Genomic DNA, 18,180 nt, shown 5'->3' on the forward strand with positions numbered 1-18,180 from the left:
TTCTTATGTATATATACCAAAACAATAAATCTGATATAAATTGCCCATACAGTAGTTAAAAGTAGAAGGGAGTAATGTAAATTCAGAAATATTCCCAGAACATTAATTTTCACAGATTGCATGGCAAGATCAGCGAGCGTGAATTTATGAACCCTAATCTTAAATCAATGTTTTGAACCCAGGTAAAAATTGTGTGTAGGCTTTTGGCTTGAAGACTGTATAATTTGACCTATAGAGGGTGACATTTAGAGGCCTGGGGTGGTATTCTGTAACTCTGTCATAACTTTTGTCATAAATTTTGTCATTTCTCTCCGAGATGTGACACCGCTATGATTATCACAAATCGGTATTCTGAACATTGTCTTTTCCCTGTCATATCTCTCAAAGTTCCCACCCATCTTTTCGGAAGCAAACCAATCAAAATCATCATTAGTTCCCAGTTGGAGCCCTTCTAGCCAATAGGAAAGCCCCGTGGCAAGTAGGGCGTATCCCCAAAACAGTTGCTGGCATCGCGCAACTACGCGTATATTGATGCGCTTAATTACAAAGAGAGACAGGGAGCTGTGAAGAATTTTAGAGGAAAAGTAGAAAAGTAAAGAAAACAGAGAAAAAAAGGAGGAATAAATATGTAGGGCCTAACTAATTGTAGCATGAAAAAATAATTTTGAAAATTGTCATGGAAGATGAGTGAAACTTATACCACAATCTAATCTAAATAATATAATTGTTTGCTTGACATTCAGTCGGCAGGGTATCGGGATATTTGGTACTAAAAGATATGACAAAATTTATGACTGCTCCCCCCTGTCATAACTTTTGTCATATCTTTTGCTTGTATAAAAGGATTACGCGCATTTAAAGCCGCGTATTTTTGCTGCGCGCTAAAGAGAAGAGACAAAATTTATGACAATTTTTGTGACAAAAGTTATGACATCCACCAGAATACCGATTTTGTCATATCTCTGAGATAAGATAAAATATGGAGAAAAGACAATGTTCAGAATACCGCCCCTGGTCACACCGCCCGAGCGTTGTTGGAGCGGAAGTGGAGCGGAGAGAAAAAATCATCACCACTTGCTACCGTTCACCATTTTCGATTTCAATTGTTTTTGTTTTCAATTTTTTCCCCAATTTTATGAACGAAATTCGACCCTCTCTCCCTACCGCTCCACGACCGCTCCAACAACGCTTGGGCGGTGTGTGACCAGGCCTTTCGCAAGCAAGCTTCTTGCTTCTCATCGCATACAGCCATGCAGGATAAGCATCACGATAATTTCTTTTTTCTAATGCGATAATTTTTTACAGTCGCAGATCGGTATTCGAATTATGTTGCTTGAAATAACTGCTTTTGCCATTTTATTGGTGTTTAGGTCTGTTTGATAGTCTGTTTGCCTTAGTTTTCAAGAAAACGTCTCGTCAATCGCCAAGGTGAGTTAATTGATCCCATGTACTAGTACTCTGAATTGCTGTAGTGCCCCGGTCTCTACCCTGCGCTCAACCCCATATCAGGCCAGCATTGCTTCCATTTTGCCTCCCCTCTTGTCCGCCCCACAAAGAAAGGTCGCACTAAATGTCACAACAGCTAATGAACGGAACAAAACAATACTGAATAACGCCACTGAAGAGCTAGAATACTAGCAGAAAATATAATTTTGTTGCCTGAAATAATAATTAAGACCAGCCACAAATTGGAAAGGAGGAAGTGACTTGGTGGTTGTGGAGTGTGCAGCACGAATTCAAGAACCTGCAAATATGTTTTGAAGCGGTCTAGTGCGAAAAAAAATAATAATCGCATGAAAATAACAGCATTTACTGAAAATCTTTGCCTGGTCAAAGTATCACTGACAAAGCACCTCTTTCACATAAATGCCAGGAATCAAACTCCGAACAATGAACCTGACCTTGGTTTGTTTGTGAGGAGGCTTTCATCAAACACACTTCCTTGGTCTGCAGGAAGATTTATTGATTTTTTCATTAATTTGTAAAGGTACAAAAACTCTTCCAACTTTAATAGTTTTGAAAAAATGTACCCAAAGCAAAACAAAACCATGAAAAATCCAAAAATACAGGACAAAGGGGGACAGAGGGATTTTGGGGACATTTGTGGTCATGCAAAAATGCGCACAAAGCACCTATACGAGTGAGTATTGATGCGAACGAAACACACAAAGAGTTAAGATCTTAGCTTTGTTTCATGCAAGATGTGTCCTTAATTTCTGGCATTGGCCACTCCTTGTAAACAATATCATGGCTAACATCAAGAACGTTAAAGAGAAATGCCAGTAGTTGCAGTACTGATTTTATGAGAAAGTCTGTAAAACCAGGCTTAATTGTCAGAATATCATCGAGGATCTAGATCCGGTACTGTTACATAAACTGAACTTTGTGAAATCTTGAAATCTACGCTGAAAAATGTTCACACTGAAGATCACCAACACAGATAGGCACACGTGGGACAGTGTATTAATATTGCTGGAATAAAGACCCGACGGAAGTGACCGAATCCGCGCTTATTTTGCTTATTTCTCAGCAATTACACAATTTCTTCCACAGTCCTTTGGCACATATTTTTTATTCATACAAACAGACACTTGGGTGGTCACTATATTAGATTCTGTAAAAAGTCATTTTGAGATCGTTACCAAAACTGGAATTTATCTTTAATATAACAATTGTGTCAGACAGACCCCCCAAAAATGAAAAACTTACCTGGATCTCAACCAGATAGACGGGTTCTAGAATCCTGGGAGCTGCAGTAAGTTGGCAGGCCATTAGACAACGACGTGTAGTTGGAATGATCTGACCACCACCACGGTGTATAGCATCTGTATGAAGGGTCACATCGAGTATGTTGAACCTTGCACCACGTACATTTTCTTCAGCAAGGACACCCTATGAAAATAACATTCAACAAATGCCTTGAAATCTTTGACACAGGTAGTGACTGTCAGGGAGATGTCTATTTGTTTTCATCCTACAAGGTCTAATCCCACTCATTTCATTAACCTATTTTGTCGTTTCCCTACTTAGGCGCTCGTTGAAAGAAAATATTTGCAATCAATTGCAGTATTCAGATGAAAATTTACAAGTCATATATCAACTTTTACTTAAGCAAACCAAGTTATACTTCTTGATGCAAGAAGCAGACCATCAATCAATTGCAAATCTGTAAGAAAGTGCATGGCTGTCAATGGAATGGGGGGCCTGAATCGATTGCAAGTTTCTTGCAACATCCCTTTAGGCTATACCAATATTGTGTGTAACCAGTCTAGCAGTATTCATTGGAATATAAAAATCTCAAATTTAGAACTATACAATATCAAACTTAGAATAACATACTTTTGTGTTTGATTTACACAAGATATATGTACAAACTGAAACCCAACTTAAAGGTATTGTTTTAACTTTGTGAACAGCCTATTTAAAAAATTCTCAAACCAAGATGAAACATGTGTACAAGTGCATGTATTAGAACTAATAAACCCTGAAAACAACCATTACTGAGAATGAAAAGCTAAAACTACAAAGCAAACCCGGATTTTGTAAATAGGTGTCTTATAGACGCCTAAATACTACACATAAGTGTATGGGATGAAATTAAGATGGTGTTTCCGGTCACTTTATATTTCAATTTTTGAAGCACTAAATAATTATCTTCGAACGCAATTTTTTCTGGGCTTCATTTTTGTAACATATCACAGACACAGGTGACAAGTGTGACCTTCTAGCTCAGATTTTTAAAAGTCAAACCAATGATAACCAATCACTTTAATGTTCATGGAGGGACAATTAAAAGTTCATTCTTAAATGTTTTTCTATGTTTTAGGCCATCGCCAAAAGAGTCAGCATGGATCCTTAGATATATACAAATATTGTGAAATTAAAATCAAACTGAAACTTCAGTGATATCCGTTTCATTTGGCCACAGAACATAACACAATGTTTATCAAGTTTAAACCAATTTACTTTCTAAGTTACTTTGATAAACCAGCAAATCTATTATTTTGACCCCACTGTGACCATCTACTCCAAAACAGCTCCACCCGACATCACAATGTTAAAGTTTTGTAAAACTATTCAAACATTTTTAGTGTTAACAGTCAATTGAGCATCATTTTAAGATTTTGACTCGGGCCTAATCTGAACAAGCTCTGAACAGTTGCTTTTACTGACCTCCTTTGTGTACCACTGGAATCCAGCAACTACACTGTCTTTGATCTCGTTCAGGTACTGCACTCCCTTGGCACAGTCGATCAACAGGTTGGGACCGGTTCCGTCTGGACCAAAGCACCAGATCTTACGTGCTTCATTTACATCAAAGTTGTGAGTGTCAACCAAAAAGCGACCTCGAATTTTGGGGTCCTGCCTGCTTGTGATATCCTTACCCTGTCAATCACAATCAAAAGAATGCATCATTCATTATCATAAAGAAAGTTATTTCCAACCAAAAACATGAATTTGGAAACACAACATCAAAACCAGACCTGCCAACCTCTGGGAATGAGAAAGTGTATTTCGTCATCCATTCCTCTATTTTTCGTCCAAGAACTGTATTTTCTCAAATTGAACTCATACACAAATACTTTGTAAATTGGCAAGTACTAGAAAAGTCATGTAGACACAACTTGTGCCTCTAACTTACTTCATCAATTTGTTCAGGAAGGCCATCTGGCAAAGGTGCAGCTCTCATGAAGAGACGATTGTGCTTGTTGGGTGACTTGGCCAGACAAGTCAGACTTGATTCTTCACTAACAGTCTCACGATAAGACACTACAGGATCAGATTTCTGGCAAAAAAAAAGATGATTACCAATTAAGAAGGCATACAATAATTCCTTAACTTCCAATGTCATTATAAATCAATATCACATTGACTAGGAGCATGCACTTTGGGAAACTATAACCTTTTTAACTTGTATTGGTGATTCCATGTAGAATTTACATCTCCTTTTGCCCCCTCACAACATGAGATAAATCTGTAATGCAAGAAGATCCTGCTGCAGTGTCTTTTATTTCTCAATCTAGTCTCATGCAACTCTACTCTTAACCGACTGGGCTATTTTGACGCCTAAGAAAACTGGAGGGGGGGCTGATTAAGCCCCCCCCCCCCCTCCTTTGATCTCGGCCGTCAATCGCAATGAAAACTGGAATGAGCATTACCCATGACATAATTTACAAACTACAAGATCTAAGACTGCGAAAAATCTCATTGCTCATTAAAGGAGAATGAAACCTTTGGAACAAGATAGCTTGTGTGAAAACAGAAAAATCAAAGAAACAGATCAACGAATATTGGAGAAAAAACTGACAAATAATGAGAAAGTTATGAGCAATCGAATATTGTGATCACTAATGCTATGGAGATCCTCAAATTGGCAATGTAACAAAGATGTGTGATGTCACTTGTGAACAACTCTCCCCATTACTTTAGTATATATTTCACTTAAATTGCCTCTTTTAACACATCTATTAGTAGATCATGTGTTCTTTCTAAAGGAGGGCATGTGATACAGAAATTTAAAGAATACATCATAGATAAGAGTGTTTGTATTATAAGAAAAAGCAAAAAGAGCCATTTTGAGGGTATTTCATAGTCCATCAAAGTGAAAGTTGTTCACATGTGACATCACACATCCCTGTCACATTGCCAATGAGAGGATCTCCATAGAATTAGTGATTGCAATATTCAAATGCTCATAACTTTCGTATTATTTGTCAGATCTTTGTCAAACTTTCTTTGTTCTTATTCTTTGATTTTTCTGTTTCCACACAAGGGTTTCATTCCCCTTTAATTATGCTAAAATTAGATGTAAAAGATATTTACGACCCTCATCTAATCTCTCATTCTAGTTGCTAAGAAATCATGCGGGGAAAGGACCTTTGCTCATGTAGGGCCCAGCCTATGGAATTATCTCCCACAAAGCTTGAAAACCCAGACTTCATAGCTGTATAAGAGTGTTTTTTTATAGACATTGACCTATTGTTCAGATATGTATTATATGTAAATAGTTTTTGTTGTTCTGCTCTGAAGCGCCTTGAGCATCTAATCAAGATGGAAAGTGCGCTATACAAATCTCATGTATTATTATTAAAATCAGGTTTGCTCTGATTAACTGAATAATGCCACTAAAATAAAAATTATTTGTTCACAGACTCTTCACACGAATCTGATCAAGTGTAAATTTCAACATTACATTTTCTTGTTTTTTATTGTTTTGTCAAGTTGTTATGTATTTCTTTGTTTTTTACTCGTTCAATGGAAATTGTTGGGGAATTTAATTTGACTATAAACTAGAGGAAATAAGTTGATTTTAATTAGTAAAAAGAAAAATAATGAAACATTAATTTTGACTAAAACACTATTTGCATTGGATTGTTATACAAAGTCAAGTTTACAAAATGACGGAACTGTGTACCTGGGGTCACAATTTTGGTCTCAATAAGTTACACGAGACTTGAAAGTAAAATGTCAGCAAGTGATGCGATCAAAAATATTTACCTAGCAGATTTATCGCGAAAAATGTCTAGGGGGCTGAATCAGACCCCCTCCCCCAGTTTTATTAGGGTTTAGACCAAATTCACGATGCAGGGATTACCAACTTATGCAACATTTTGACATGTGCCATACCTGACAATTAGAAATTAAAAATAATACTCTGACCGTGCAATACCTATTTTTTCTTCCGGGATGGTCCACACCATATCAAAAGAGGATCAAAATTTAAAAACAGAAAAATGTTGACCTTTTCTCTAAATATATGATAGTTTTAGAGTAGACATCATGAAAGAATATCTTATTTCACTCTTTTCTTTTCCTTCTCTTTTTCCTTCTCTTTCTTTTTCCTTATTTATTTTTATGTACCTCAATCACGGTTGGTTTCTTTCTTTTATTGTTTTAATTGTACAATATTTTAATCTTTTTTACAATTTTGGCAATAAGGAAACTTGTTCGAACCACAAAAAGTTAAAATAATAATTACATACGTTCAGGGAGGGATAACACTTCATTTCACAAACAATGAGAAAATTAGAATATTGCATATTCCATGTAATATTGCATATTCCATGTAATATAAAAGACATAGTGGGTAGATGATGGCATCATTCTCATTTGCATACCGACCAAGATGTGTATTTATTTCCTAAAATTAAGCAAAATTTTAAAATGTTGGTACTTTTTAGTTTACATCCGATTTTTATGAAACTTTCAGTGCTATGCTTGTTTGATTTTTCTCTTTTTATTCAAATCAAACTTTTTGTTGAGGTGGACTTGTCCTTTAATCAAACCCTTATTAAACTGGTCAATTTGACCCCCCCTCAAATTTCATAACTACGCCGTCGCGCAAAGTTTGATTGCGCCACTATTTACTTTCAAGTCTTGCGCATCTTATGAGACCAAAACTGCAATGCCCAGGGACGCGGTTCTGAAATTATGCAACATTTTATAGTAAGTGCATGTCAGACCCAGAATTGCTCAAAAACGTGATTCCGTGTACAAAGTCAATGTAAATTGTGTTTTTCAACCAAAAATCATACATGTTTATTTTTTTTTTTTTAAAATGGATTTATTTTATGCTATTAATGATCGTAGAAGGGTCCCCGACAAAGTTCATTGGAAAAAAACAATAAAAAACAATGGTTTGAAAAAATAAATAAAAACATAAGAATTTAAAAAACAATAAAATACATAAGAAATTAATATTTTTGCAATTTTTTGTAGATATTTGTTAGAAATGTAATAATTGATACTCCAACCGAAAATTTGCATTCTACTAGCTATATAAATTGAGTTAAAGGCGAAAACATACACAAAAAAACAAAATTTTGGGCAAATTTCATACCCTTATTTGCAGAATTAATCAAAAATATAAAGAATTAATTTTTTAAAAATTTTACCATACAGTCTAGTAGTTTACATCCGGCTCTACGCGCGTGCAAATTTTTGCAGCTATCGTGCGATCAGCGGCTGAGATCTGAGGGGGGGGGGTCAAATTGACCTCCTCCCCCAGTATATATACTGGTCTGAAATAGCCCAGTTAAGATAAGGTTTAACTAAATTTGAATAATTTTGGTACAGTTTACTATCAAATTTTGTCAAGAGTGGCATGCGTGCCAATTTTTATTGCAATAGCGCCATCAACAACAAAGATCTGAGGGGGGTTGCCAAGGAGCTATGTAATCTCAAAATAACTTACACTATCTGGGATTAAGTTCATAAAAGACACTTACCTTTAGAGGAATACCAGCGTGGTCTTCTTCCAGATCCTTGAGACAGATCTCTAGATGAAGCTCTCCAGCTCCAGCTACAATGTGTTCTCCAGACTCTTCAATTACACATTGAACCATAGGATCAGACTTGGCTAGACGCTTCAATCCCTCTACAAGCTTGGGAAGTTGGGAAGGGTCCTTGGCTTCAACGGCCACACGTACCACAGGACTCACAGAGAACTTCATGGTCTGTTGGCACAATCATATTTCATCACAAATTAAATCTATGAATTATTTGATAGCCTTCATTCCAACCTGGTGATCGTTTCCCTTATAATTCAGTTATTACCACATGAGAACTTAACAGATTGATGAAGTAAACAAATGCCCATACATTTCTTTCTTTGCATCTGCTGATTAGAACTGTTTGATGGAGAAATTCATATCTGCTACATTTTCTCTTCATTAAAAAAGAGTTAAACAATGTAAAATAAAATAAATGACATGAGATGTATTTGCAACATATTGGGGATCCATTTACTAGACAAAATCAAGAATAAGGATATAAGATTATGTTATCCCAAACAAAATAAGAGAGGAAGCCCCCCAAAATGCATGAAGTGGTTCCGTCGAGCACGCCATATACCCCAACCCACTATCCAAGTCTACTTGTAGGCCTACAGACATAACTTTGAAAAGAGCACACCACCAGGATGTCTCCTTCAAGATCAAGAGACCAAGTCAGATGTGATGTGGGATCAATCCCAGGGTTAGAACTGAATGGAAAAGGATCAAGGAAAAGGTTCAAGGAAAAAGATCAAGGTTCAAGGATCACACCATTGTATGCACTCAAGTCAGTAAGTCAGAGGCTTTCTTTGTTGGACCAAACTTTAACGGAGTAGGTTTCCCCCTATACAGACTTTCTGCTTGTGTTTAAAGTTCAAGAGTAATTAATCTTACTTTGATGTTATGGGCATTTTCAAAGGTGGTGATTGTGCCAGTCTTCACAAGATACTGATCAACGCCAACCAGACCACAAATGTTGCCACATGGGACTTCCTCGATGGGTTCGGTGTATCGACCCATCATAAGAATGGTCCTGTTTAATCAAAAAGATAAAGTAACCGATTTATACACAATCATAATCCACATAAGTATATACAAACATAACCATTTACAGGGGAAGTTCACCCTGACAGCAGAAAAAAAAAATATTGGTGAAGGTATGACTGAAAAACGAAACCGAGATTTAGTGATGAATTATCATAACTTAATCATAAATACAATAGACAAATGACCTACCAACGTAAAGCTTAGAATCTCCTCTTTCATCTGATACTTATTAGATTATTCCTCATTCACACATGAGTGAGCAAAAACAATTCAAAGAAAGGATGCCAAAAACTCATTTGGCGGGGGATATCTAAATTTCAAAAAAAGTCACATGACTAAAAAGTTTAATATCTGCTCTTTTATTTGATACCTTAATCACAAAAAAGTGGAATGCCTCTGGCCGTCTCACCTGCATCACGCGATTCAACATAGCAGCAGTGCTGACTTTGAAAACTACTAGAACTCGCACAAGATGTACAGTGATACTTGGTTACTCTTATTTCCAAGTTTTATGAACTAGACCAATAAACTTACAGAAATAGGATGGGAATTCAACAAATACCCCCAATGTGGCCAAAGTTCATTGACCTCACATGACCTTTGACCTTGATCATGTGACCTAAAACTCACACAGGATATTCAGTGATACTTGATTACTCTTATGTCCAAGTTTCAATAGTCAGATCAATAAACTTGCAAAGTTATGATGGTAATTCAACAGATACCCCCATTATGGCCAAAGTTCATTAACTTTTGACCTTGGTCATGTGACCTAAAATGCACACAGAATGTTCAGTAATACTTGATTACTCTTATGTCCAAGTTTTATGAACTAGACCAACATACTTTCAAAGTTATGATGGTAATTCAACAAATACCCCCAATTCGGCCAAAGTTCATTGACCCTAAATGACCTTTGACCTTGATCATGTGACCTGAAACTTGCAAAGGATGTTCAGTGATACCTGATTACTATTATGTCTAAGTTTCATGAATCAGATCCAAAAACTTTTAAAGTTATAATTCAACAGATACCCCCAAATCGGCCAAAGTTCATTGACCCTAAATGACCTTTGACCTTGGTCATGTGACATGAAACTCATGCAGGATGTTTGGTGATACTTGATTAACCCTATGTCCAAGTTTAATGAACTAGGTCTATATATTTTCTAAGTTATGACTTTTCAAAACTTAACCTCAGGTTCAGATTTTGATGTTGATTCCCCAACATGGTCTTAGTTCATTGACCCTAAATGACCTTTGACTTTGGTCATGTGACATGAAACTCTAATAGGATGTTCAGTAATACTTGATTAACCTTATGGCCAAGTTTCATGAACTCAGTCCATATACTTTCTAAGTTATGATGTCATTTCAAAAACTTAACCTTAGGTTAAGATTTGATGTTGACGCCGCCGCCGCCGCCGGAAAAGCGGCACCTATAGTCTCACTCTGCTATGCAGGTGAGACAAAAATGGTCAAGAAGTAAAAAAGTTATGATCCCTCGAAACAATGCTTGTATTTCCATAATTTTATTAAATAAACGTGTTTTCACCAGTTTCCCACAGAAGCTATCGCACGGTATTCAAAAGAGTTAATGTATGGCTGATCGTTTACAAAATGGAGCGTCATGTGAGTTTGAACGCTAGCCTGTAAAACCTATTCATTTTCTGAAATTGAAATTCAAGCCTTATTTCAAATAACCAGAATTTTGTTATTCCTTGACCATTTTCTGTAATTGAGGTATCAAATTAAAGAGCAGATATTGAACTTTTTAAAAATGTGTTGTTTTTAAGCCCAAATACGGCCCGCCAAGTGACTTTTTGGAATCCCCTTTTCAAATCGTTTTTGCTCACTCATGCGTGAATGAGAAATAATTTAGGTAATTTCAGATGAAAGAGGAGATTCTTAGCTTTAAAATGGTAGGTCTATTGTATTTGTGATTAAGTTATAATAAATAATCGATAAATCTCGGTTTCGTTTTTGTGGGACGCACTGTATAGCCCTGGCTATTTTTTTTTTTTTAAACATTAAGTTTGTAATTGTTTTAACACAATGTCAGTCGTAAAGAACATACAGTACCAGTCAAAATTCCTTGACTCCCTTTACCCATTTATACCAGAAAATGGATGCGGTCCACTGACTCTATTGTTCTCTGGTTTTAACAGGTCTTAAATAGTGATTGAAAGAATTGTGACTGGTAGTGCAAAATCCATTTTTTTCAATCAGTAAAAATATAACTAATGATATATTTATGATTTTGGCTATATAGAGAATTTGCATTTGACTTGTACATAAAATCACGTTTTTTAGTTAAAGTGATTGGTTAACATTGGTTTGACTTTTAAAAAATCTGAGCTAGAAGGTCACACTTGTCACCTGTGTCTGTGATATGTTACAAAAATGAAGCCCAGAAAAAATTGCGTTCGAAAATCATTATTTAGTGCTTCAAAAATTGAAATATAAAGTGACCGGAAACACCATCTTAATTTCATCCCATACGCTTATGTGTACTATTTAGGTGTCTATAAGACGCCTATTTACAAAATCAGGGTTTTTCCTTGTAGTTTTAGCTTTTCATTCTCAATAATAGTTTTCAGGGTTTATTAGTTCTAATACATGCATTTGTACACATGTTTTATCTTGTTTTGAGAATTTTTTAAATCAGCTGCTCACAAAGTTAAACAATACCTTTAATTATGGGTCCGACATACACTTGTCTAATGTTATGTAACTTCAGAGCTGCTTACCCCAGTGTCAAGAATTTGGTCTTGAAAGTTGTGCGGGACAAGGAGGAAAAATGTAATATAACGTCGAAATACAAACTTTTTGTATTACAGATTTATTGTGATAAATGTTGAGGGAAGGGACTGTTTCTGTCCAGTTTTTTTTTGTTATTAGAATTTTAATGTTTCAATATGTGACGTCACGTATCATGAATTAAGAAAATCAATTAAATGTCATTTTTTCAAAAAAATGAAAAATGTTTTTATTGTACCTTTAGTATATCGACAGATTATTTCACAACTGCTCATGAAAGAAAAATTAATTCATCACGAAATCTATGAGATTGGGAATTTTCTGCATTTTTTAATTTTGGGAAATATCTGCTTTGGTTTGGAATCACCCAAATGCATAAAATCATTATTTGGCTGTAAATCTGTAACTTTTATGAGTTTTGGTTGCATGCAGAATTTGCATTGGATTTGTACAAGAAATCACGTCTTTGAGCAATTTTGGGTCTGACATGAACTTACAAAATGTTACGTTTCTTCATAACCACATACACCCCCCCCCCCCCCCCCCCCCCCGCATCGCAAATTTGGTCGTAGTAGTTAGCAAGACTTGGAGGAAATAAGTCATCAAACGTTGCAATCGTGCAATCCAGGCGCAACAAGAATCAAAATACCCCGTGACTGTTCAGCTTTTAACAGCACAGCAATTATTTTCCAACATACCTCTGAATGCTCTTTTGGAACAAGTCTTCCTTCTTGCCTGGGATGAAGTTTGGCCCCATGATGCGACATTTCAGACCTGTGCTGATAACGCCAGAGAAGACACGACCAAAAGCAAAGAAGCGACCTTTGTCAGAGGTTGGCACCATCTTAGAGATGTACATGCACAGAGGAGCCTTGGGGTCACAGTTCTTGATTCCTTGAAGTAAATAAGAACAGAATGGTTCATCCAACAATGTCAAATAATAATAATAACAACCTGATGTAGGATTTGATTAACAATAACAAGATTGGAATAATAATTATATTTGCTTATATAGTACATATACATAATAAATGCAGCATATTAACCTGGTTAAAGCAGAGCAGCTGTTACCTGCGCTGCATATCAAGGGGAAAATTCCTGCCAGGTTCCTATTTACCTCACTTATGTCGAGTGCAGCACATTGCGGATCATGATCTTAATGAAGTACACTACGCCATGGCTTGGATTTGAACCCACGACCCTGTTTCAAAGTCTGGAGACTAATCCACTGGGCCACAAGGTTCCAATTAAATCTCAGGAAGACAAGTTCCTAAAGCATTCAGGACTATGTGATATGTATAAACCTTTTAAACTGAATTTAAAGTTAAATTGACAAGACTGAGGATGCAATACCGATAGAATAATGCTGCAGTTACATTTCCCCTGCTGCCGCTGCTGCTGTTGAAATCAGCCATTTTATTCAATGTGGCTGGTACAAAAATGTTAACGGCCATTTTCAACTCGTCGCCCTCCAGGCACAAGTTGCGAGATTTTTCTAAATGGTACCTGGTAATATTTTCAAAATTCCATATAGTTGTGCAAATGAAGTAACATGGTCATTATCTAAAAAAAAATGAATTGTCTTAATTAAAAAAATATATATATCACATACCAAGAGCTAATACATCGTCATGAGGTCCTTCATACAGCATTTCCATACGGTATTTCTGAGCAGTTTGTGGTGATGGAAGGTGGATAGTGATCATCTGAAGCATAGTCTCACCGGCAGGTATCCATTTGCGCATGATGGCCTGTATCAAGTACATGCAGTAATCTGTAATTTCTACTCTTGTATACATTCAATGAATCTGAACAAATAGTCATGACCATCACAGGAGCTGTAATTCAAGCATTAATATAGTATACATTCAGCATCTCTCTCTTTCTCTGCAGCACACATACCAACTGCATAGCTCTACCACATACACAAAGTGGATTACCACTATCAGTCTTGCTCGAATCGTGCACTTTACTGGACGCAAGCATTAAAGTTGTATCTTTGATATTCATTTTTTGTTATTCTTTACTAATTCTTTCTCCTTTCAAAACTCTCCATTTTGACTGGATTCCCCTTTCAAGTCTTATTGTAAACAGGGTTCATGAAAAATATGATACCATTTCTGTAAACAGCCACCAAATGTTATATGCACATGTATATTCCACTCATTGCCTCGTATGATAAAATCATCATCTCACTCTCTGTAGCAGTAGAGTGCTCAAGGATGAAGTAAACAATGTCTATTGCTTGGATGGCAAGTAACTCGCTCACTCGTTAATGTCATTTTATTAGGCAATAAACAAGAGATGTTTACATCTACTCACAATGGTAAGGTTGTACCACATCTACTAGATTTAGCTCTACACTTTCAAATATCAAAATAATTCATCCAGAATGCAGAATTTAAATTCATTCTGTTCAAATTCCTTTTAAACATGAATGATTTTGCTACATAGAAATTCAGTCTTGTATCTCTATTCTTGATTCCGATACCATCTCCATCCATCTCCAATCCATTTTTCACTACTTCTAAACCTAGCCAATAAACATTCATCACTGCGACTTTGCTACCAATTTACAGTGTGACGATGTGCTCTATAGAATAGTGCTTCAACCATGCAATAATTATAAATCAACAAAACAAGTGTGTGTATATTTTTATGTATAAATTGATTATGTTCGCCACTCAAACATACAGCATTGTGGAAGAGGTTGAGTTGAACCGCGAATGAAGGCTTCTGTACTCTATAGATGATTCCTGCAAAACTCAATACACACACCCCTTCCCAAGAATTTTGCAAATGCAATAAGAGAATTTGGACAGAAAAAATATTGAATATATGATGAGGATTTAGATTTTTTTTTCTTGCTGGGGCACTGTCACAATGTACTGATCCCGGAACTACCATGGAATCGTCTGATAGTCTAATCCCGGATTAGAGAACACTACCCTAATTTCTCCCGTGTATTGGACCTTTTTCTAGTTCTTTTCACAATTCTGAATCAGCAAACTATCATCTTCTCTCCAGCTGATGCTGATGAGAATCATCAGCAGTAATGCTCATTGTAGTAGCAAACTGCCAAAGACAGTGGTAAATGGTTTACTGACCTTGATAAGAGGCTTCCCCTCCAAATCTTTGTCGTCACCAGCGAGTTTGATGTCCAGCTTCTCGAGAAGTTTTTTTGTCTGCTCTTTCTTGAAGTTCATGACCGCATCAAACATCTACAAATACAAAACAAATCAGTGAAAATTACAATGTTTACGAGATTCCCAAGCAAGATTGTTTCTTAAATGCATGTAATCACCTCCTAGTTGGAATATCAAGTATGAATTCATACAAATTGAAAATCTGAGCCAATAAATAACTATAATACTTCACAGTTCTTGTTAAGATAACAAGTCTAATATGTTACAAAAATACTCTGAATAAGCATAACAACTATCTCTTTGCATCCTTTCATGCATGTTATGCAGATATTTTCAGTGCTCCTTTTATCATTAGGTGTGAAGCTATCATAAAAGTAGTTCATCTTAGCCATTCTCAAAATGTACTTCGGAGCATTTTCATAACCAAAATGCAGGGACCAATGCAAGGTGTAAATGTACTTGTTTTTTAAGTTTTACAGATATTTTTCCAACTACCCGCAGCTCAAATTACTGGCCAATTTGCTTGTGCTATTTTCTTTGATCAACACACACAAGTGAACAAAGTCATCAAACTACTATGTGTACTCTACTACATGTACATGTATGGCAGAACCTACCGCATCATCCAAATCCAAGTCTACTATTGATGCATAGTGCTAATAACAACTCATATGTTAACATTTTAAGAACCCAAATATATATTGATGATTTGTAAATAATTCTTTCAGAATATTCTCCCAACTTCCTTTGCTACACCCTCAAAAAGTGACATCATTAGTAAATCTTCAGCTGATTGTTAATAGTGAGTTAACAAAGGAACAGCGGAATGTAGTTTGCATTAGCATTCTACTAGCTACATAAATGAGATAAAGGCAAAACATACACAAAAAAAATTTAGGGCAAAATAATTTGCATAATTGATTAAGAAATATATTGAAAATAAAAAAAATCAATATTTAGACATTTTACAATAGAGTCTTGTATTTTCCATCTGGCTCTATGCATGTGCAAATTTTGGCGGCGGTCAAGCAATCAGCAGCTTAGATCTGGAGGGGGGTCAAATTTACCTCCACCCATATATCCTGAAATAGCCCAGTAAAATTAGGGTTAAATCCACAATCAGGTAGTCAAGTTGGGGTATACCTTGTAGATAGGATCCAGGATAAACTGACAGAATCCTCGTACATAGCCTTCACCTCCAACCTTGTTCCATTTCTTCTCTTTGGGGTTGAAGTACTGGTCACCCCAGAGTCTCTTCATAAGCTTGGCTGGTTCAATCTTGAACTTAGAGGAATAGATCTCGGCAAACTGCTTCAGAGTGAAAGCCCATCCATGGAGGCCAGATCCAAAGCCTACAGTTCCTGCCGATGGGTCAACCTATTTTACAAAATACATTGTTAAATGTCAGTACAGGAAAAGTGGTATTTCAGGAACCATTGTCACCATCTTAAACATCTGTTAAGTGCTTAGAAATACTGTCTTGCTGTAAGGGAACCGGATTAAGGACAAAGCTTAAGCAGTCATACTTCTTCAAGAGCCTTGGACAAACCAAAGAAAGAATAGGGATAGCATTGTACATACAATCAGGGCGCGACAAACCCGCTTGCCCGCTTGCCCGGGGCAAGTGAAAATGATGTGCGGGCAAGCACCTCTCAAAGTCAATTGCCCGATCGGGCAAGTGGTTGTTGCGTCTTTTTTTCTGTACCGTACCTCGTTTTTCCATAAATCATCCAAAATCCACACTCAAAATCATTAATAAGCCTTAAAAAATAGCGAGTAGCGCAGTTTCAAATTCCGAAATTGCGTTATTTTTTCTGTACCACGTATTTCCATACATGGTACCAGGTATGAAAAAAATCAACGCAATGGCCGGGAAACAGTTGAATGTAGTATAGGGGTCCATTATGACTACCACCATGTGCAATTTCTAATGCACATTTTCCCCCTTCCGATATCACAATTCTGTGATAAAATAATTAGAATTACACAGGAAATAAATCACAGAGTCTCGCATTGGTGAGTTGTCATGTCATTCGGCTTTGCTTTTCAAAACGGCCTATTAACATCCAAAATAACTTGCCGTATTTGTTAATTATGACTTAAAATTCATTTGTTTCCCTTTTTGAGGGGATGAGGTAAATATCAGACAATAAATCATCAAACAAAGCTCCATCTATTTCACAAGGCCGGCGGGAGGCTCACACACGTGCACATACTAGCTAGCCAGTCTGAGCTCTGTCTCTCTGCCAGAGCTCTGGGGGACAATTCGCTCAGTAAAGGCCTCAATGATGGTGATTTTCTGTTTCAGACAGAGTTTACATTTCGGGTATATTATTCAAAACTTCCAATAAAGTTTGATGATTTCTTCATTGTCATGTATATTTAAGTTATTAATGAATACATTCTCACCAAATTTAGACTCCCCCATAGAGAAATGCAATTTTCGTAGAAGTCTGCGTTTTCAAAGAACTTCAGGAAAAGTTAGGGTATGTGGGCCTTTATTACATGGCCGAGTACAGGTTATTGTACTGGAATAGGCGAAGTAGAAATTAGATATTGAATTCATTTATATCAAAGTTCAACTCACACCCACACAAACACACACACACACACACACACACACCCAAGATTCTAAGCATAGTGAAAAAAATTACTTAAAAATCATACAATATTAAACAATGTTACTAATAATTCATTAATAAGTGAACAGGTATTCCTCAAAATAGAAAAAAAAGTAGCATGTGAAACATGTAGATAAAATTATTGACCGAATGGAACATCATAAAATGATGAAGAAAAGACTTGATGGTTTCCAACTAATTTTTTTTTTTAATCAAGGAAATATGGAAAATAAATGACCATTTCATGGATTTAAAGATGCAAAATGTGAAATTTTAGCCACTCCACTTTTGATGATAAAATAATTTTTTCTGAGTCAATAAAGAGCTGAACAT

General features: G+C 36.2%; 1 protein-coding gene across 1 annotated transcript in view; it reads right to left on the reverse strand.

Annotated features, from left to right (window-relative positions):
• The window catches only part of LOC121416018 (translation elongation factor 2-like), a 38,107-nt gene that overhangs the window by 3,311 nt on the left and 16,616 nt on the right, over positions 1–18,180 (reverse strand). The window contains exons 5-13 of the mRNA XM_041609449.1: positions 16,370–16,603; positions 15,188–15,301; positions 13,693–13,831; positions 12,779–12,974; positions 9,168–9,306; positions 8,229–8,456; positions 4,643–4,786; positions 4,174–4,386; positions 2,710–2,892 (exon numbers count right to left, since the gene is read on the reverse strand). Of these exons, the coding sequence (XP_041465383.1) occupies positions 2,710–2,892; positions 4,174–4,386; positions 4,643–4,786; positions 8,229–8,456; positions 9,168–9,306; positions 12,779–12,974; positions 13,693–13,831; positions 15,188–15,301; positions 16,370–16,603 (1,590 nt within the window). The remainder of the gene's footprint in view (positions 1–2,709; positions 2,893–4,173; positions 4,387–4,642; positions 4,787–8,228; positions 8,457–9,167; positions 9,307–12,778; positions 12,975–13,692; positions 13,832–15,187; positions 15,302–16,369; positions 16,604–18,180) is intronic.

The sequence above is a fragment of the Lytechinus variegatus genome, chromosome 5 (genome assembly GCF_018143015.1).
Source record: "Lytechinus variegatus isolate NC3 chromosome 5, Lvar_3.0, whole genome shotgun sequence".
Taxonomy (NCBI): domain Eukaryota; kingdom Metazoa; phylum Echinodermata; class Echinoidea; order Temnopleuroida; family Toxopneustidae; genus Lytechinus; species Lytechinus variegatus.